Consider the following 19,369-nt stretch of genomic DNA (forward strand, 5'->3'; position numbering starts at 1 on the left):
TGCAGAGCACGGGCTCTTCAGCACCCGGGTTCAGTGGTTGCGGTGCATGGGCTTAGTTGCTCTGTGGCATGTGGGACTGAACCTGTGTCCCCCACGTTGGCAGGCGGATTCTTAATCACTGGACCACCAGGGAAATCCCTGTATTTGCTTAAAAAAAAAAAAAAAAAAAAGCCTTGAGATTTCCATGGTGACCTAGTAGTTACAATTTGGTGCTGTCACTGCCGTGGTTCGATGCCTGGTCAGAGAACTGACATCCTATAAGCTGTGTGGCATCGCCAAAATAGTTTTTTGTTTTTTAAAGAATCTTGGAGCAAAAGGTGAATGTTTGTCAGGTTCTCACTGTTGGTTACATTTCCTCTGTTCTTTTCTGTGTCTTTGGAATATTTCACAAGTTCCTTTTTGAAAATGGAGAGGAATTAGCTGAGCGGGGAGGAAGGAGGAAGAAGTGGCAGGCAGAGGGAAGGGCTGAGAGGCAGATGGGATCAACAGGATGGCAGAGACTCATTGCTCACTCTTCCTGTGTCCCGGGCGATGTGCTAATAAGCATTTCGTGTTGGGTCTGACGGCGGGTACCTGTTTGTGGCGTGGAAGGCAAGAGTGAGTGAGGAGAGGTGAAGGGCTGGGGAGGGCAGGCAGCGCTGGGAGCCAGGATGGGCAGTGTGGAAGGTTCCCTGGAGAGCTGACTGGGGAGACTTGGAGCCAGGGAGGCCGGCAAGAGGCTGGGGCAGGGCCCCAGCAGGCGGGATGAGGCCCGAGCCAGGATGGAGGCTTGGAGGACGTGACCGGGAAAGAGGGCTTGGAACCACCGGGAGAGTGGACAGCAGACCCCTCCCCCCGACTCAGTGATGGGGATGAGGGATGAGGAGGGGATTTGGGAAGACATGGAGCTCCATTCCGGCTCTGGGAAACCCCCCTCGCACCCACAGGTCTTCTCCCTGATCGTGTTCTCCTCCCTGCTGACCGACGGCTACCAGAACAAGACCGACAACTCGGAGCTGCACTGTGTCCTCAACAGCAACAGCACAGCCTGCAGCTTCGCTGTGGGGGCCGGCCTGCTGGCCTTCCTCAGCTCGCTGGCCTTCCTGGCCCTGGATGCCCATGAGGTCCGCCTCGCCAGCACCCGCTTCAAGACGGCCTTCCAGCTCCTGGACCTCATCCTGGCCGGTGGGTGAGCCCCGGCACTGCCCGCCCCGAGCTCTCAGCCCCCACCACCAGGCTCCCCTGGGCCCCCAGGATGCCACCTCAGAGCGTCCTCCGCCCGTGACCCAGAGCTTCATCCCTCGCTTCTCGAAGCTCTTCTGCACCCGCTGTTTGAGGGAATCATTGCCCATCCCTCAGACTTGGTGCAAAGGTCGCCTCTTCTGACCCTCAGGGTAACTCTAGAAGCCTCTCTTCTGCCCAGCTTTCTCCAGGCATTCACCTCCCTTCTTCACAGCCTTTCTTGAAAAGCCACCAGTGGTGGGAGGCAGGGTGCAGAGCGCAGCGCCAGGCAGAGCAGGGTTTGAAATCTCACCTCTGGCGCAGCCTCGATGTGCAGCTCTCCTCCCCTCTCTGAGCTTCCATGGAAGCTGGGATGGGAACCCCCACTGCCTGGTGGTCCAGTGTTTAAGACTGTTCTTCCACTGCAGAAGGCACTGGCTCAGTCCCTGGTCAGGGAAGTTCCACGTGCCTTGTGGTTATGGCCAAAAACCAAAACCAAAACAAAAAACCACCTCCAGGGTTTTTCTGAGGATGAAAGGCGAGAAAGGACACCTGTAGTAATGCTGACACTTCCCGGGCATGCCCCACGTGTCATGGCACCGTGTCAAGGGCGCCCCACGCCCCGTCTCCTTTCTTCCTTAGAACCCCTGAGGGGGGAAGGCCTGTTCAGATTCCCATTTCATAGAGGAGGAAACTGAGGCTTAAGGAGGTTGTGTAATCAGACCCCGAGTGGCAGATCCAGGCTTCCAAGCCAAGCCTAGCCTCCTAACCAATGCCGAGCACCTTAGACAGAGCCTGGCACACAGTGCCCGACACTTGCTTGTTCCTTTTTCTCATGCCCCAGGCTCCTTCCTCTCCTCTTCCACACCTGCCCAGTTCCAGAGACTCAGGGCTGGGTGGGCCCCTAGAGATCACTGAGTCCAGCAACATCCAAAAGAAGGTTCTGTGAGGGCGGAGCTGTTCTGTGCCTGGGCTTCCCAGTGCGGGAGCCACGGGCCATGCATGGCCGCTGAGCACTCAAAGTTTGGCCAGTGCCATCGAGGGGTGGAAATATTTTTTAAATTTTTTCCTTATCTATTTATTTTTGGCTGCCTGGGTCTTCATTGATGCACTCAGGCTTTCTCTAGTTGCAGCAAGCGGGGCTACTCTCTAGTTGCAGTGCACAGGCTTATCGCAGTGGCTTCTCTTGTTGAGGAGCACGGGCCCTAGGGCGTGTGGGCTTCAGAAGTTGTGATCCACAGCCTTAGTTGCTCCAAGGCATGTGGGTTCCTCCTGGACCAAAGATTGAACTTGTGTTCCCGGCATTGGCCGGCTTAGTCTTAACCACTGGACCACTAGGGAAGTCCCGAAATTTTTTTTGTAAGTCTATTTTAATGGACTGAAATTTTTAATTGATTGAAATGGAAAAAGTCACAGGTGGCTGCCGACCCCCACAGCAGATATAGCAGCCCACTCCAGGTGGTTCTTTAAAGAGGGCTGGGAGGGAGAGGCCACAGTGGAGACCTCAGCCCCCCACACCGCCCCTCTTCTCTCCCTCGACCCCCCAGTCATCTGGGCAGGCGTCTGGGCTGTGGGATTCTGCTTCCTGGCCAACCAGTGGCACCGTTCGCCGCCCAGATACTTCCTCCTAGGGAGCAACAGCGCCAAGGCCGCCATCACCTTCTCTTTCTTCTCCATCCTCGTCTGGGTGAGGAGGGCCCCCGTCCCACCCCTACTCCCCCAGCAGGGCAGGGCGGGACGGTGTGGGTTAACAGGGCAAGAACCTACCTGCTCTCAAAGCTCACCCAGGCCTCCGCAAGCCCCTTCTGTGTCTTGGGCAAATGGGGAAGAAGGCCCCCCACCTTCTTCCCGGCAGACAAAGCCCAGCTTCAGGGAGTGCTGCCCGCGGCCCCCTCCCCAGCCCGCCCCAGCCAGTCTCCAGCTCACCCTCCTCTGCCCGCAGATATTCCAGGCCTACCTGGCCTTCCAGGAGCTCCGAAATGATGCCCCGGTCCCCTACAAGCGCTCCCTGGATGAAGGCGGCGTGGTCCTGACCTCCCTCTCCCCGCCGTCCGCCGCCAGCCCGGTCAACACGCCCACCACCGGCCCCCACGGCCCGAGCTACGCCAGCTCCTCCCTGTCCCCCTATCTGAGCACCCCGAAGGCCCCCCGCCTCGCCATGATGCCCGACAACTAGAGAGCCTCCTCTACACCAATAAAGACAGAATCCTCCCTCCAGAAGGGTTTCGGAAAACAGCCCTTTTCCTCTCACGTCTGTTCCTCTCCGGTCCCTCGGGCGGCCAGGGGTCTCCTTGAGAGGAGGGTGTCTCTGCGGCAGGTCCCATTTCCATCCCACCTCCCGGACTCTCCATCCGAGTGTCACTTTTTTTTTTAAGTTTTTTTTGTATTTGTTTGCTCCAGGTCTTAGTTGCGACATGTGAGATCTTTAGTTGCGCGTGGGAGCTCTGAGTTTTGGTGTGTGAGATCTAGTTCCCTGACTTGGGAACGAACCCAGGCTCCCGGTGCCGGGAGCGTGGACTCTTAGCCATTGGCCCCCCAGGGAAGTCCCTTGGGTGCCCTCTTGACAGCTACGGACGGTGATGGGAGGGAAAGGAAACCCTTCTTTTGGGCCTGCGCACAGTGAGCCCTTTACCGCTCGCACTGGCCACGGGAGGGAGGCAGGAGGTGCCCCGCTGTCCAGCCGAGGAAGCTCAAGTTCACAGACAAGATGCTTCCACCGCTGGAGAGGGCGCCAAGGAGAACCAGGGCGAACACTCAGGCCCCCCCCCAAGCTGTCCAGCGAGGGCCCACACTCTTTAACTCACCCCAGTGACAAGATACCAACTCCTCAGCTCAAAACCATGCTGAGTGAGGACTAAAGGATGACAAGTCCCTGACCTACATCAGAGGAGATACTCGTCTTCAAATATTTGAAAGCTTGTTTGGGGAGAAAGGAAGGAATCCTCTAGAACCCCAAAGCTTCTCAGGGTCTGTGCTCGGGTCACAAGACTCAGCAGGTGACTCCAATGGGTAAAGCACCCATGAAGGGAGTGGTGGGGGCCAGGAAGGGGCAGCCTTCACTCAGCACCCAGCGTTCAGCACAGTGGCCCAGGATGTCTAGGGCAGTGCTGTCCAGGACTTCCCTGGGTGTCCAGCCATTAGGCCTGTGTTGCCACTGCAGGGGGCATGGGTTTGATCCCTGGTCAGGGAACTAAGATCCCACAAGCAGCAGGGCAGCCAAAAAAAAAAATAGAACAGTGCTGTCCAAAAGAAGTCAAATTTGAGCCTTGGTGTCAGGGAAATGGGGCATTTAAATTTGTCCCCTGGCCACAGGGTGAGAAGTTGAATGAGACAAGTGAAATGAATATACATTTTATTTAACCCACCTGGTGGCTCAGATGGTAAAGAATCTGCCTGCAATCGGGAGACCCAGGTTCAATCCCTAGGTTGGGAAGACCCTCTGGAGAAGAAAATGGCAACCCACTCCAGTATTCTTGCCTGGACAATTGTGTAGACAGAGGAGCCTGGCAGGCTACAGTCCATAGGGTTGCAAAGAGCTGGACACAACTGAGCAACTAACACACATATCCAAAATATTATCATTTCAACATATCATCAGTATAAAGTCACTAGCCAGATAGCTTACATTCTCGGGCATTGAGTTCTTTAAATCCTTCATGTATCTTACACAGACAGCACACCCTGACGTGGGGCCACCAATTTCAAGCACTAACGGTCACCGTATTGAACGGTGTAGCTCTAGAACCTTCTGGTATTTCTAGAACAACTGGACATCCATTTATTTTTATGTAGGATAGGTTGGCAATGAATACAAAAACAAAGGAAGTTTAATGTTATGCCAGCAAAACCAAACACACCCACACAAGGGCCATGGTGGCGGCAGAGGGCTCACTTACAGATTGGGCAAAGGGATGTGAGTTGTGGGGAGTCCAACATGGGCTCCGTGGTCCCCGTTTTTTTGTTTCATGCATGGCAGTGCTCAGTGCTAGGGGTGCAGAAATAAACAGGCTGTGGTCCCTATGGGCACTTGGAGGAAGAAGCAACCGTGCAGAGGGCAGGCTTCCGGCATGAGAAACAGAAGGAACCCCCAAGCTCTGGTCCTCACCCTGTCACTGGCTGAATCACCTTGGACGGGTCACTTAATGTCTCTGGGCCCGCGCTGGGCTGGCTGTCAAACCAGAGCCTCGGACCGGATTTAGATCAATGGTTTGCAGACTGTGGTCGAAAACACATGTGCTCCCAACCCTGAATCAACTGAAGCAGGCCTGCTCCTCCATCTTCCGTGTGAGGCTTCTAGGCTTAGAAAGGAAGGAAGAACATCTGCAAAACTCCACAGCAGTGGCTAAGCACCCGGGATCCAGCAGCAGGAAACTGGGGTGCCTACACCACCTTGGCCACTCGCACCCCCGCTGAGCCTCGGTTTCCTCCGCAGCAAAGGGAGGGGGCTCTGAGGGTCCCTGCGGGCTCACCCGTGTAACACTCTGCCTGGTGCTCATGAAATGCTCAGAAACGCCAGCTCCTTGCCTCTTGAAGCTTCCAGAGCCAGCCTACAGGAGAACCGAGGCTGGTTAAGGAAGGTCTTAGCGGACATGTAGGGGATCTGGCAGAATCCAGGGCAAAACTCCAAAGGCTGACAAGGGCCAGGTAGGTAACATGAGTGAAGGAAACAGATCAGATGTGAAGCCAGTCTGGAGGGAAACACAGAAAAGTACTCACTTTCCTTTGAACTTCACAGCACAAAACCACAAGACAACAGCATCAGCCCAATAATAGATGGTCAACCCCTCAGCCAAGTCCCGGGGACTAGAGGGGGAGGGGATGGGAGTCGGGGGGAGGTGGGGGCGGAGTTCGCGTCCCAGCCATTCATTCCAGCCATCTGCTGCCACCCAGAAATGAGGACCCGGCATTGTCAGATTGACGGATTTTTTTTCAAGAGGAGCCAGAAATCTCGATTTTAATGGGAAAATCTGGTGTTTAAAGGCTGGCAACCAATTCAGTTTTTTTTTTTTTTTTTTTAAAGAAAACATAAAGCAGTTCCACACAATGAAAAATGACGGAGGGACGGGGGCGGGGGGCTGTCCCTTGGTGACTTTCAAATCACAGACTCTGGAAGGCTGTCCTCTGCCACCCTGAGATTAGGGAGAACTAACTGTCAGGGAAGTGGTGTGCCAAGACAAGAAGAATCTTTGAGATCTTTTCTTCCTCCAAAACCTCTTCCCCGGTGGTCAGGGTGCAGCTAGTCTCAGGGAGCCCAGTTTCTTGTCTTCCTGCTCCTCCCAGGCCTGGGTCTCCTGCCAACAGTGGTCAGGATAAAGCGGAAGCAGAGAGAGAGGGGCCGGGGTCAGGGGTACCCCAACAAACACCAGAGAGAGGGCAAGGAGTAGCAAAAGAGAGGCATCATTTTCCTCAGTTTATTTCAAGAGAACAAAGAATCAACCTTCAGTTCTGTACAAAAATGTGACCCCTCGGGCCAACCCCTCTCCCACGCCCCGCTAAATTGCCAAAAAAAAAACCCCAAAATTCAAATTCTGGAAAAAATTACTATGAAAAATCAGGGGAGAACTTCCTCCCCTCCTCCCTCTCCCCAGTGCAAAAGTTTGGGGGGCGGGGGGTGGATGGGGGTGTGTGTTCATGGCCATGGTCAGAGGTCCGGCAGGCAGGCAGGTGTCAGGCGGGTTTCAGCAGAGTTAGTGTTTGGCGACCAGTGGGGCTGGAGATGGGGTGGAAGGTGGGGTGGTAGGATCCAGAAGGAAGCCAAGGGGCTCAAGGGAGGGGAAAGATCTCCAACCCTGCCTCACCCCACAGGACACTTTAAAACAGTTTATAAAAATCGGAGCCGGAGAGTAAGAAGAGAAAGGAGTCATCAGAATCAAAAACTAAATAGTGGAAAGATTTTTTTTTTTCTTCTCTAAAAGGCAAAAAACTACAAACAGCCCAGGTCCTGAGCTCCCCCAACACCTGGGTCCTCCACCGCCCCCCTGAAACCCGGCAGGTGTGGAGCTGGGGAGCCGGGAGAGGTGGGTTCTTAAAAAAGTCACCCCTGGACCGGAAGGCTCTTCATCTCATGTCGCCGCCTTCCGCTGCCTCTCGCCGCTGCTGTCCCAGAGATGGAGACGGCCCGGGGCTACGCTGGCAAACTCAGCTTCTTCCCCTTTAGGACTGTGAAGAGAGGGGCGGGGGAGGGCATGACCACGGGGCCCCTAAAAAGGGGACAGCCTCCCACGCCCACACCAGGGGCTGGACGCTGGGCTGGCAGGGGCAGCCTCCGGAGTCCGGATTAGCCATGGCGGGGGATCAACCTGAATTACTGAGGGTTGAGGCTGAGGGACTGAGTCATGGACCCATTTCTCCTAACACTGGCTTCTCCTCTTCCATCCTGGAAGGACTCCTGGGCCTGGAGGCCTTGGATCTCTGATGGGCAGTGGGCAAAACCACCCCCTGCTTCTGCTCTCCCTGCCAGGAATCCTGGGCTGCCTCCAAGCCTCTGCCCTCCAGTCTCCTCTTCCCTTTCTGCTAACTGACTGGGGACCTAGCTTTTAATTACCATCTCTAAGAGGCCTCCCCCAACCGCCCACCCCCTTGTATGGTAACCCCCTCACTCTCCACCAACACCTCCCTGGTTCCTTTCCATCTCTGCCCTTCTCACTGTTTGCAGTCATTTCTCTTGTTCATTCGTCCCACACCCTCTCGCCACCCCCCTCCACACACACACATTATAATACAAAAAAGGAGGAGAGGGCTTCATCCATCTTTCCCCCTATGGTAGTATCTCAGAGCCTCGACCTGGCAGTATCTCAGAGCCTCGCCCTGGCCACGGACATAGAAAGTGTTCCCTAAATTTGCTGGTTGAATGACTGACTGACTGAATGAATGAATGAATCTTGGTGGGCTGGAGTCCCTGAGGGTGAGGACAGAGATCAATTAGCAGAGAAGAAGCCGTCCCTTCCCTGAGCAATGCTGGGGCTGCTGATTTCGGATCTGTTAACAGGTGTGAGACGGAGAGACAGTGGGTCTGGGACCTCAGGGCAGGAGAAAGGGCTTAGGAGAAATCCCAAGAGAAGAGAATCAGAGGCCACCCCTGACCCTCTCTTTGGGGCAGAGGAGGTGGAGCCAGGGCCCCAGGGGAGGGAGGGCAGGGCTGGAGAAGGTGTAGGCTCCCTCCCGCACCGCCTCCCCACCAGCTACCTTTGGTGATGTAGAGGTAGAAGAAGTCGCAGTAGAGGACCGTCTGGACCAGGCCCGCCACGATGGCGATGAGGTCAAAGAAGCCCTCGAAGTGGTAGCGCCAGATCCAGTTGAAGAGATAGAGCGTGCGGTAGACGCCCAGCGCAAACAGGTAGTGGCTCGTGATGGTCTCCGCCTCGCCCGTCTTGCTCACCATGAACAGCTGCGGCAGGATGGCCACCGACTCCAGGTAGATGGAGAAAGTCCAGAGGATCTACGGCGGGGGGGGCGCGTGCCGGGGAGTTGGTGGCAGAGGGCAGGGAGGGAGGGAACAGGGCGGAAGAGAAAGGGGAGGACACGGGGTGTGTTGGTTACAGTGACACGGGAGAGCGGATAATGGGGGGTCACGATGCCTGCCGGGCACTCCCCGTGTGCCAGTGACCACTCTGCCCACCCCACACGTATTCTGTCGATCCCCACAATAACCCATGAGAGAGGTAAAATTACTAGCATTCTCCCCTCCTTTATTTTTCGCCGAGTCACGTGGTTTGCAGGACCTTAGTTCCCTCCACCAGAGACCGAACCTGGGCCTTGACAGTGAAAGTGCTGAGTCCTCACCACCGGACCACCAGGAAATCCCCAGCATTCCCTCCTACAGATGAGGCAACTGAGGCTCAGGGACAGTAAGAGACGCCCAGGATCACAATGCTAGAGAGTGGCAGAGCTGGGATTTGAACAAAGAGTTCAGAGCCAGTATTCAGAGCACTTGGCAATTACGCCTCTCCCAAGGGAAGACCCGACTTCCCTGGTGGCTCAGACGGTATAAAGCGTCTGTCTACAATGCAGGAGACCCGAGTTCGAGCCCTGGATTGGGAAGATCCCCTGGAGAAGGAAATGGCAATCCACTCCAGAACTATTGCCTGGAAAATCCCATGGACAGAGGAGCCTGGTAGGCTACAGTCTATGGGGTTGCAGAGAGTTGGATACGACTGAGTGACTTCACTTCAAAGGAGGACCAGGTTGGAATCTTGGCTCTGAGACTTCCCTTCTATGAGACCTTGGGCAAGACAGCCAGATTCTTAGAGCCTCCACCTCCTTCTCTCTAAAGTGGGGGTGATTTTCCTGCCCTGGTAGGGGCAACCTTCAATGTGCAAGCTTGAGAGACATAAATCAGACCGTGTCACTTTCTGGCTCAAAACCCTCCAGTAGCTGCTTCTTATCACATCCAGAATAAAACCCAAGTTCCTAACCTTGGCTCTAAGTTCCTAACCTTCAAGGCTCTCCTTGATCCAGCTTCATCTCCGAGTCCCTCCAGGCTACGACGGACTACCCAGGCCTTGTCTGGTTCTCCAACACACCAGCCTCCTTCTGCTCCAGGACCTTTGCACTTGCTGTTCCTGCAGCTGTCCCCCCAGACAGTCACATCCTGCCTCTTCCACCTCTTTCCAACCTCAGCTCATCAGCGAGGTCCTCCTTGACCATCCTCCCCCAGGACTGTCACATCCCCTGTCTTGTCTTCCTCCCTGTCACATCCCCTTCCTCACCGGACTGTGAGCTCCGTGAGGCCCAGGAGCCTACACCTTGGGCACTCTGTGGGCCCAGCCCCTGGCATAATGCCTGGAACCTACTCCATGCCTGGATGAATGCACGAGAGGATGGGAGCGAGGTCCCCAAGTGCTTGTCATGGGCCACCATTCAGGGAGCTCTGACCATCATTTGCAAGCAGAACAGGGCATCATAGGAGGGAGACCAAGAGAGGGAAGACAGCTGCTGGCCCCTTTTCAGTCCCCAGTTTCCTGAAAGCCCCACCTGGGGTGACTTGTGAGGTGTCAGTTCACTGAAACCTCCACTCAGACAACACCACCAGCTGGCAGGTGTGATTCCTCCTGGCTGGTTTTGGTTTGTGGGAGCGAAGTGGCGACCATCAGGATGTATTTCTAAGAACTGACATTTTTATAGCATTTACTACATTCAAGACACTGCTCTACGCACCTTACAGCTACTAACTGGCTTATGCCTTAACCCTATGAGCTAAGACCTATTGTTATCCCCCTTATACGAATGAGAAGACTGAGGCCCATGGGATCAGTAACTTGTCCAAGGCCACACAACTGAAATGTGGGTAGAAACAGATTCCTATCCTGGCAGCTAGACTTCAGGGTTTGTTCCCATAATCACTCAGAATCCACCAGCAAGGTTCTCGGTAAATCAGGTTACTTGAGGCTCTCAGGAAACATGCCCATAAAATGGATATATACCCAATTCCTAGCCTTGGGGAATAGAATCATGACAAAAAAGGAGAGAAAAGGTCTGTTGTATTTTTACTTGATCTATTCATGACGTCTGAATTTTTAAGGAATCCTTTCCTTCTATAATTAAAAAAGTTTTTCCGCATGCACCCAATGCTAGCAAGGTTTTTTTTTTTTTTTTTTTAATTGGAGGTAGCATGGTTTTAGGACTTCCCTGGTGGCTCCGACGATAAAGAATCTCCTGTAATGCAGGAGACCAGGGTTTGATCCCTGGGTCAGGAAGATACCCTGGAGAAGGGAATGGCAACCACTCCAGTATTTGTGCCTAAAGAATCCCATGGACAGAGAAGCCTGGCAGGTATAGTCCGTGGGACTGCGAAGAGTTGGACATGACTAAGTGACTAACAAAGCACGCGTTTTGAAAGCAGGCGAACCTGGGTTCAAATTCTGTGAGGCCTCACCTCTGAGCCTCACCTTGCATGCTAAGCTGCTTCAGTCGTGTCCAACTCTGTGCGACCCCATGGACTGTAGCTGGCCAGGCTCCTCTGTCCATGGGATTCTCTAGGCAAGAATACTGGAATGGGCTGCCATACCCTCCTCCAGGGGATCTTCCCGACCCAGGGATCGAACCTGCATCTCCTGCATTGGCAAATGGGTTATTTACCACTAGTGCCAGCTGGGAGCCTCACCTTAGTCCTAAAAGAAAGAGGGATGACGAGGTCTGCTTCCTCAGGTGGCGAAGGGATCAGATGGGATGATGTCGGATTTGCGCAGAGCCAGACATAGATTTGGTGCCAATACTTTGCACAAGTGACTGCCTTCTGAATGAGGGAACCACCCAACCAAACCACCCAACCTGGAGTCAAGAAGCCTAGATCCTGGTCCAGCCTCTTCTGCCTAGAGCAAGCGCCACTGCCTTCCTCCAGCCTCAGTCTCCCTGCCTGTAGAATGGGTCCAGCTCAGTGAGTGCTCCATGCAAGATGATGGTGATCAGAAGTTTCCCAAGTCCAGACCCTGCAACTAACCTTTGGGTTTCCTCCTTCTGACATTTCTGGGGCACTCGGGCCAAAGTTACCCCTCAATCAGATTTGTCAAGACTGCAGGATGCTTTTAGAAATAGATTTGGAATCTGTAGCCAAAACTGTCAAGTGAGACGTCTCAGGAAAACTCCTGAATTATAGTTTCTGTTGAAAACATCAGCAAAGCAGGGGCGGCTTGCGGGAATCTTAGTTTTCCAACCAGGGATCAAATCCGCGCCCCTTGCCTTGGAAGTGCAAAGTCTTAACCACTGGACCACCAGGGACGTTCCAGAGCCAGCTTCTTACAAGCAGGAGTGAGTGGTACTGCGGGAGGAAAGACTGCTCTGAATTTGATTCCTGCCAGGCCCCTGGAGGCAGGAGATGGCAGACTGACCACAGTCCCTCTCAAAATTACTCCCAGGAAACTGTATAGCTCCGACCAAAATACCAGGCAATAAAAACCACGACAGCTAGCCTTTAGGAGTAGAAGTATATATACACTTGGCCCAAAGCACTGCAACGATCATGGACAACACTTCCTGCCTACTGCCGGACATTGTGCTTTATCAATATCAATCCCGAGTTAGAACCTATGAAGTAGGAACTATCCCCATTTTACAGATGAGAAAACTCAGACATAGAGAAATTACATGACTTGCCCAAAGTCCCACAGCTTCTAAAGTGTTAGTCGCTCAGTCATGTGCAAGCATTTGTGACCCCATGGACTGTAGCCCGCCAAGCTCCTCTGTCCATGGGATTTCCCAGGCAAGAACACTGGAGTGGATTACCATTTCCTCTTCCAGGGGATCTTCCCTACCCAGGGACCAAACCCTGGTGTCCTGCAATGCAGGCAGCTTCTTTACCATCTGAGCCACCAGGGAAGCCCTGGGCTTCAAATCCCGGCTCTCTGGTTCTAAAGTCCCTGTGTAAGCGATGCTGGCTAATCTCAGGAAATCCTCACAGTGACCTAATCTTAACTTTACAGACAGGGAAACTGAGGCACAGAAAAGTCAAGTTCCATGCGCAAGGTCATGCTAATAGAAAGTAACAGATCCAAATCCAAGTAGCCTGGCCCCCTAGAGCCCCTGTTTCCAACTCCTGAACTATTCATTAGGCCGATGATTTTGGAAGAGTCATTTTGACTCCCCAAGCCCCAGTTTCCTATCTATAAAACAGGGCTGCTGTGAAAAGTAAAGCGATGACATGTGTGACACGCTCAGAGCAGCGTCTGGTACTTGGTGAGTGCTGCTGCCATGACCAGAGAAGGCAATGGCACCCCACTCCAGTACTCTCGCCTGGAAAATCCCATGGATGGAGGAGCCTGGTAGGCTGCAGTCCCTGGGGTCGCTAAGAGTCGGACACAACTGAGCGACTTCACTTTCACTTTTCACTTTCATGCATTGGAGAAGGAAATGGCAACCCACTCCAGTGTTCTCGCCTGGAGAATCCCAGGGACAGAGGAGCCTGGTGGGCTGCTGTCTATGGGGTTGCACAGAGTCGGACACGACTGAAGCGACTTAGCAGCGGCAGCAGCAGCAGCAGCAGCAGCAGCAGCTGCCATGACATTGCTGTCATTCGACTCCAGGGCCCCTGTCTTGAACGTTATTTCCTAAAAGGAGGAAGTCTGAGCAAACCCTGCAGAAGGAAGCCTCTGACTGGGCCCACTGTCCACAGCCGTTCTCCCGCAGCCCACCCCACCCCACTACACCACTCCCGGGACCCTGCAGGTGGCCTACCTCCAGAGGGGTAAAGTCATGGTTGACCAAGAACGCCAGGATGGCCGTGGGAATGACGAGGAACTCCACTCGGAACGTGTCGTGGTTCCCATCATAAGTGGCTTTGAACTTGCTGTAAATCATCCAGACTGTGGTGAAAGAGCAGGCGATGTAGACCACCTGTCGGGTGAGGATGAGGAGGAAGCTTCAGTTCCAGGCACAGGGCCCCAGCCCCCAAGAGCTTAGACTGAGGAGTCCGGACCCCCAGCCCCTCCTCCCTCAGACCCAGGGGTCCAGCCTCCAGCCCCTCCTCCTTCAAACTAGGAGTCCTGGCCCCCAGCCCCGCAGACCCAGGAGTCCCAGCCACTGTCACCGCCCCCCTCAGATTCAGCAGTCTGGACCCCCAGCCCCCTCCTCCCTAAAGCCTGGGACCCACGTTCCCTCCTCCCCCGACCCTTCTGGCGGCTCCCCTCAGGAGGCCTTTACCTTCATGCACGTGTTGTAGAGTGAGATGTAGTTGGTGAAGAGGTCCAGGTAGCGGGCAGTGAACACCACAGCAAACAGGACCTGGCTCTTGCCTGAAATCCCTGTGGTGCAGACAGGCAGGGTCAATACACCAGGGGCCAAGGCCTGGAACAAGCCTGGAGGCGGCTCTGGAGGGCAGCTGTCCCCAGAGGCCTCCCCAGCCAGCGGCTGGAGCAGGGCTCTTTCCCACCGCCCACAGCCAGGGGGCAGCCCGGCCCCAAAGCTACTCCAACCCGAGGCTGTGTCCCGGGCTAGGCCTCACGGCCACCCCCAACACCCTCAGGGTCCTCCTGCAGTCCGGATCCAAGGTGGGGCCTCAGGAGGACCCCCCCTTGACCTCTGGCCTCCGGAACAGGTTGCCTGCCTCCCGCTCCCTTCCTGGCCGCTACAGTCCACGTCACCAACTTCCAGCCACCTCCCTGCCTGCCACAGCTCCCTGTTCCCAGCCCCAGCAACTCTGAGGCCACCCTGATGGGGGCCGGGGGAAGGCTGAACTCGGTGCCTGGAGCCACCCCCACCAAACTGGATGCATCCCCGGTTTGCGGATAGGAGCTGACCCCCTGGTGACCCCGGACCTGGAAGAGGGACCCCTAGCAAGCAGGGACGGGAAAGGGGACCCGTCTCCCTATGCCTCCAAACCCTCTCCCCGAGTCCTGGGGTGTCCCCCGCACTCTGCCCCTTCCTCCGCCCCCGTGGGTGTCTCACCGGCACACGAGCGGGACTTCCAGATTTTGAGCAGTAGCAAGATGATGGCTAGGAGGTGGGAGAGGTCTCCCAAGAATCGGAAGAGATTCATGGTTGGGGGGATCTGGCAGGGCTGGGCTGGAGGGAGGCTGGAGGGGGGCTGCCCCCCGGGGCTGCTGTTCTGGCCGGGCGGCTGGGCTGTCGGGGGGGCGGGAGAGGTGCCCTCGGGTGGGCTCCGCTCCGGGGAGGGGGCTCTGGGAGGGGGCGCCGAGGCCGGAGCTGGTGGCCGAGCCGGAGCTAGGAAGAGGGAGGAGGGCGGGAGGGGGAGGAGTCCGGCGGGAGGCTCCGCCCCGAGGGCGGAGTCCCGGCTCTCTGGCGCCCCCTACCCCCGCTTCTCCGCCCTTGCAGAGCCGGGCGCCGAATGTTCCCCACCAAGGCCGCCTCCTAGGAACTTGCGGGGTCGCTGAGACCCGCAACTCCCAAATCCGGGCGCCTGTTCCCCGAGGCGCAGCCTCTGTAAAGGTCGCAGCCCAGCCGCATAGATTGTGCCCTTGACAGCGATTCGGGAGGCAGGTCTCTGAGCTTTCAGGATCCTACACAAAGACCCAGAGGCTGGCTTTTCAGGGACCTCCAGCTCCAATCCATCTGAGAGAACAGAAAGCAGCCTCCGGCCCCTCCTCCATCAGACTCAGGAGTCCAGGACCTCAGTGTCCTCCTCCCTTGGGCTCAGGAGTCCAGCCGCCAGCCTCTCCACCCCCTGACCCAAGAAGAGTTCAGTCCCCGCTTCTTTGGGACTTAGGGTCCCACCCGAGGATTTTGTGTCCCAAGTATCGTAGACCCAGGAATCGAGATGCACAATCCCTTCCTCCTTCTGGGACCCACAAATTCAGGCGCCCAGTCTCTTCTTTTTCAGAAATATGAGCCTTCACTCTTGCTCTCCGTGACCCTGGAGTTGGTAGCCGGAAGCCCTGGCTCTGGCCACCCCCACCCACCCACCAACCCCGGAACTGCCCCCTCAGAGGCACACAGACACACTCTCGGGAGCCCGGGTGTCCTGTGCCACACTCCACCCTAGCCCTTCATAGATACACGGGGCCTAGCCTCCCTCTTTATCAGGAGGGGCAGGAGCTGGGCAACTGCTCTTGAGGGATGCGAGGGGAAACAGGCTGCGTCTAAGAGGGGGTACCTGGTGCTTTCTTCCTGGATGTCTGAATAACCATGGGTGATGGATGTCAGGGTCTGTCAATAACAGAAGGGGCACAGCGGCATCAGTTTCCTCAGATCGCAGGATGGATAGAGTGCTTGAGGGTGACATCCATGAGTGTTGGACGCGTGGGCCCCTGAGTGTGGTTTGTGCTAAGGAGTCAGTTTGAGGGTCTAAAAGGGACTCAGGCCTGGAGGAGGGGGCTCTGATCACTGGGTCCCAGGAGGAGAAGGGGGACAGAGACTTGGACTCCTGGAGCTGAGGAAGGAGGTGGGCTGGATACCTGGTATCCTAGGTCTGAGTGAGGAGGGGACTGGGGGCTTGGATTCCTGGGTCCTGGAGGCAAAAGGGGCTGGGGATTTGAATTTCTGGGTCTGAGAGAGGAGGGGGCTGGGAGCCTGGATTCCTGGCTTCATGAGGGAGACTTGCTTGCAGGCCTGGCCTCCCGGGGCAATCGAAGCCAAAAAATGGGTCCTAGCATGACAGACTCAAGTCTGGGGATGGCCTCCTGCTTCGCAAACCTCAGCGTGCGGAGGGGGCGGAGGGCAGGCAGCCCCTGGGCCCTGGAGCTCAGGTGCAGGTCCTGAGTCCCCGACTGCACCCCCGCCCCCGGCCCCTTCCCCTGTCCCCGGATTTATTTGCAGCCCCTCACTCTCCGGTCCCAGGAGGAAGGCAGAGGCTGGGAGCTGGGGAAGGGGCCGGCCCCCTCCCCCAGCCATGACAGGAGGAGGGGTCCCGAGGGAGCCCAAGAAGGGGGGCTGTGGGTCTCCCGGCAGGGGCGGACGGGGACTGAATGTTAATCGCATCCCGAGTGAGTGTGTGTGTGTGCGCGTGTGTGTGAGTGTATGAGAACAGAGCGAGTGTGCGAGTCCCTCCCGCTCCGGCTCCAAGCCCTGGCCGCCGCCACCGCCCTCCACCCGCCTGCAGCCTCCCTAGCCACCGGTGCCCGGCTCGGGGGTGTCGGCCCGGGTGGGTCCGCCTGGCCCCCAGGGGTCTCTCGTGCGTCTGCCATCTGCCCGGTGAGGATCTGTGTGTGCGGGTGTCTGGGGCTGGGCTGGAGGGGGGGGTGTGTCTGTAAGGGCTGCGGCGGCTGAGGGCGGGAGGGAGGGAGGGAGGGGTCTGTCTGTCTGTCTCGACCCCGAGCCACCTGCCTGGGTGTCACGGGCCCCCCAGGTTCCTCCCTCCGAGCCTCCCCCAAACCCGGATGCATGGTGTGTACCTGGGCTCTGCGCCTCCTGCCTGCGTCCAGCCGGGCGTCTGGCTGCCCGTGTCCTCCTGTCTGTCTGAACAGCCCCTGACGGCAGCGGCAGCCTGGCCCATCAGACCCTCCAGTGTGTGTGTGTTTATGTGTGTGTGTGTGTGTGTCTCCCTCCTCAAGCTCCGGGGGTGTTTAGGGGAATCCCAGGGAAGTGAGGTGGTGCGTGTATGCGTGTGTGTATGTGTGTGTGTCCGCCTGTATTTGAGAGTGGGGGCGTGGGGGGGGGTGCCTGGAGGTGGGAGGTGGCCAAGCAGGAAGGGGCAAGCAGTCGCCCAGACAGGCTGTCTCCCGCCTGCCCCTTACGCAAACACACACACTGGCCATCGGCTTCAGAGGTGACCCAGACAGACAGACAGACAGAGACTTGGGGGGGGCCACTGAGGGCACAGAATGGGGGTTTGCGAATGAGCCAGGGAGAGGCGGGACCGGACACATGGACAGGGGGGAGGAGCCGGGGCTGAAGCGGCAGAGGGGGGCACCCCGGGTGGGCGGAGGGGGGATCCCCACGGGGTCGGGGCGGCGAGAGGACACCCCGACAGCCTCCGCAATGTCCGGGGCCCAACTTCCAGCGCAACATGTGTAGCCGCGTCCTCGCCTAGCCGGGGCGGCCTCAACCTTGGGGACAGACAGGGCAGGACGGACTGAGGAAGAGAGCCGGAGCCAGGGAGCCAGGCCGGCAGGAGGTCCCGGCCGCCGCTGCCGCCGCCGCCCCAGGGCCTGGCCCCCACACACACCCCGCGGCTCCCTGAGCCCCCCACCGAATCTTCGGGTCGCTGGACTCCGGTTCCTTTCCTGGCACCCCCGCAACACCCCCCCAGAAAAGGGTCATGAAAAGGTAAGGCTGGGGTAGGACTGCAGGGGAGGGGGTGGGAACATGGACCGCCCCCCGCTCCAGATCTAGGACAGGGAAAGTTGGCAAGGGGCCTCAGTTGGAGGGAGAGGGCTGGAATGGTGGACAGGGTTCTCTGGGGGGAAATCTTTGCGCCCTATCTCCTTCTCCCTCGCTGAGCCCTTTCCCCAGGTCTCTGCACCCCAGATCTCCTAACCCCCTCACTGCTGACACTTTGATCCTTCTCCCCAGCCCCATACACCTGACGCCCCGACTCTCTATCCCCCACCTCTCCCTCTCACCTTCCCTCTCTGAGCCGTCCCCCCACCACCGCCCGCATCAGCCTCCCCCCTCGGCCGGTCTACCTCCCTCTCTCCAGCTCCATCTCCCCTCCCTTCTCAGCTGCCAGTCGGCTATTAATACCCCTGCCAAGGACCTTGAGAGTATCCAGGCCTTGGCACCCCCTGCCCCAAGCTCCCATCCCTTCCTCAAGGTTCTGGAATACCCTTCTAGCCTCTTCCAAGCACCAGGATTAGGGTGGGGAGAGAACGGGGTTGGGGGGGGCGGGAGCCGTCCGCAGCACGACGCGAACTGTGCGGTGAGGTGGGGGGGAACGCGGGCTGTGGATCGAAGTGGTTCTCTCATCTCTTCTGTGATGGATCCGGGGGAAGTAATGGAGACAGGGACACCCCAGGAATCTCTGGCACCCTCCTCCTTCTCCTCAGCTGGGGGACAGACTGTACTGTGCACAGGACCTGAGTGGGGCGACTCAGAGAGGCTGGAGCTGGGGCGGGGGTTGCCCAGGATACTGGACGAATGGGGTTTGAGACCACAAGGGGTCCTTAAGGGAGGAGAGGGCTATGGGCCTGGATTCCTGGGTCCTGGGCGTAAAGGAAGCTGGGCCCCTGGATTCCTGAGTCTGGGGGCAGGAGAGAGCCCGCACTCCTGGGTCCTGGGAAAGGATGGAGCTGAGCACCCACAGTCCCCGGTGGGTCCGGGGGAAAGAAGGGGCCCTGAGACCAGGATTCCCGAGTTGATGGGAGAAATTGGGAGGATGGGGCTTCTGTGTCTGAGGGAAGAGGGGGCTGGGGGCTCAGTGTCCTGAACCCCGTGACGGGGCAGGGGATGAGGGTCTGGACTCTTTGGCCCCGTGCAGATGGAAGTGGGGACTGAGACTCACGAGGAGGTGGCGATTGGAGGCCTGAACAATGTGATCCCTGAGGGTGCAGGTTTGGGGGTTGGAACACCAGACTGCCCCAGCGGCTGGGGCTGCCACCTCTCTATCCATCTCTGGAGGGGTGGGAGACTGTCCTCCCGAATCCCTCACCGGAGAGAACTGGGCATCCAGCCTCTTGAGAAGGGTGGGGCAGGAACTGCCCTCTTGGGCTTCAGCCAGGGAGCAGGACCCCAGGGTCCCCAAGGCCAGAGGCCAGGCAGGGGTAAGTCTGAGACAGGCAGAGAAGAGGCTGAGGGGTGAGCAGCCACCAGGAAGGGAGGGGAGAACCAGTGTTATCCTGGGGAG

The 19,369-nt window shown here is 57.2% G+C and overlaps 3 protein-coding genes across 6 annotated transcripts in view; 2 read left to right on the forward strand and 1 right to left on the reverse strand.

Moving 5' to 3' along the window:
• Positions 1 to 3,441, forward strand: part of SYNGR4 (synaptogyrin 4) — a 10,475-nt gene extending 7,034 nt beyond the window's left edge. For all 4 annotated transcript variants that reach the window (XM_070771396.1, XM_070771397.1, XM_019978721.2 and 1 more), the window contains exons 3-5: positions 927 to 1,164; positions 2,748 to 2,887; positions 3,143 to 3,441. In XM_070771396.1, coding sequence (XP_070627497.1) covers positions 927 to 1,164; positions 2,748 to 2,887; positions 3,143 to 3,376 — 612 coding nt within the window. In that variant the 3' untranslated portion in view covers positions 3,377 to 3,441. The remainder of the gene's footprint in view (positions 1 to 926; positions 1,165 to 2,747; positions 2,888 to 3,142) is intronic.
• Positions 3,442 to 6,597: 3,156 nt separating this feature from the next.
• Positions 6,598 to 14,858, reverse strand: KDELR1 (KDEL endoplasmic reticulum protein retention receptor 1). The gene is made up of 5 exons (XM_019979945.2): positions 14,578 to 14,858; positions 13,834 to 13,934; positions 13,369 to 13,527; positions 8,386 to 8,638; positions 6,598 to 7,359 (listed from the first exon to the last, which is right to left on the reverse strand). The coding sequence occupies exons 1-5, from the start codon at positions 14,666 to 14,668 to the stop codon at positions 7,325 to 7,327; spliced, it is 639 nt and encodes a 212-aa protein (XP_019835504.1). The 5' UTR covers positions 14,669 to 14,858; the 3' UTR covers positions 6,598 to 7,324.
• Positions 14,859 to 17,718: 2,860 nt separating this feature from the next.
• GRIN2D (glutamate ionotropic receptor NMDA type subunit 2D) overlaps positions 17,719 to 19,369 on the forward strand; it is a 34,314-nt gene continuing 32,663 nt past the window's right edge. Inside the window, exon 1 of the mRNA XM_070771388.1 lies at positions 17,719 to 17,853. The gene's annotated coding sequence lies outside the window, so the exon portion shown is untranslated. The remainder of the gene's footprint in view (positions 17,854 to 19,369) is intronic.

This window comes from Bos indicus, chromosome 18 (assembly GCF_029378745.1).
Source record: "Bos indicus isolate NIAB-ARS_2022 breed Sahiwal x Tharparkar chromosome 18, NIAB-ARS_B.indTharparkar_mat_pri_1.0, whole genome shotgun sequence".
Taxonomy (NCBI): domain Eukaryota; kingdom Metazoa; phylum Chordata; class Mammalia; order Artiodactyla; family Bovidae; genus Bos; species Bos indicus.

Bases quoted from the DNA above. Each gene is read 5' to 3' on its own strand.
- KDELR1 (XM_019979945.2), bottom strand. From the start codon at position 14,668: ATGAATCTCTTCCGATTCTTGGGAGACCTCTCCCACCTCCTAGCCATC. The intron at 13,935-14,577 runs GTGAGACACCCA...TCTGCACCACAG, and splicing joins GAAGTCCCGCTCGTGTGCCG to GGATTTCAGGCAAGAGCCAG. The intron at 13,528-13,833 runs GTAAAGGCCTCC...CTCACCCGACAG, and splicing joins TCTACAACACGTGCATGAAG to GTGGTCTACATCGCCTGCTC.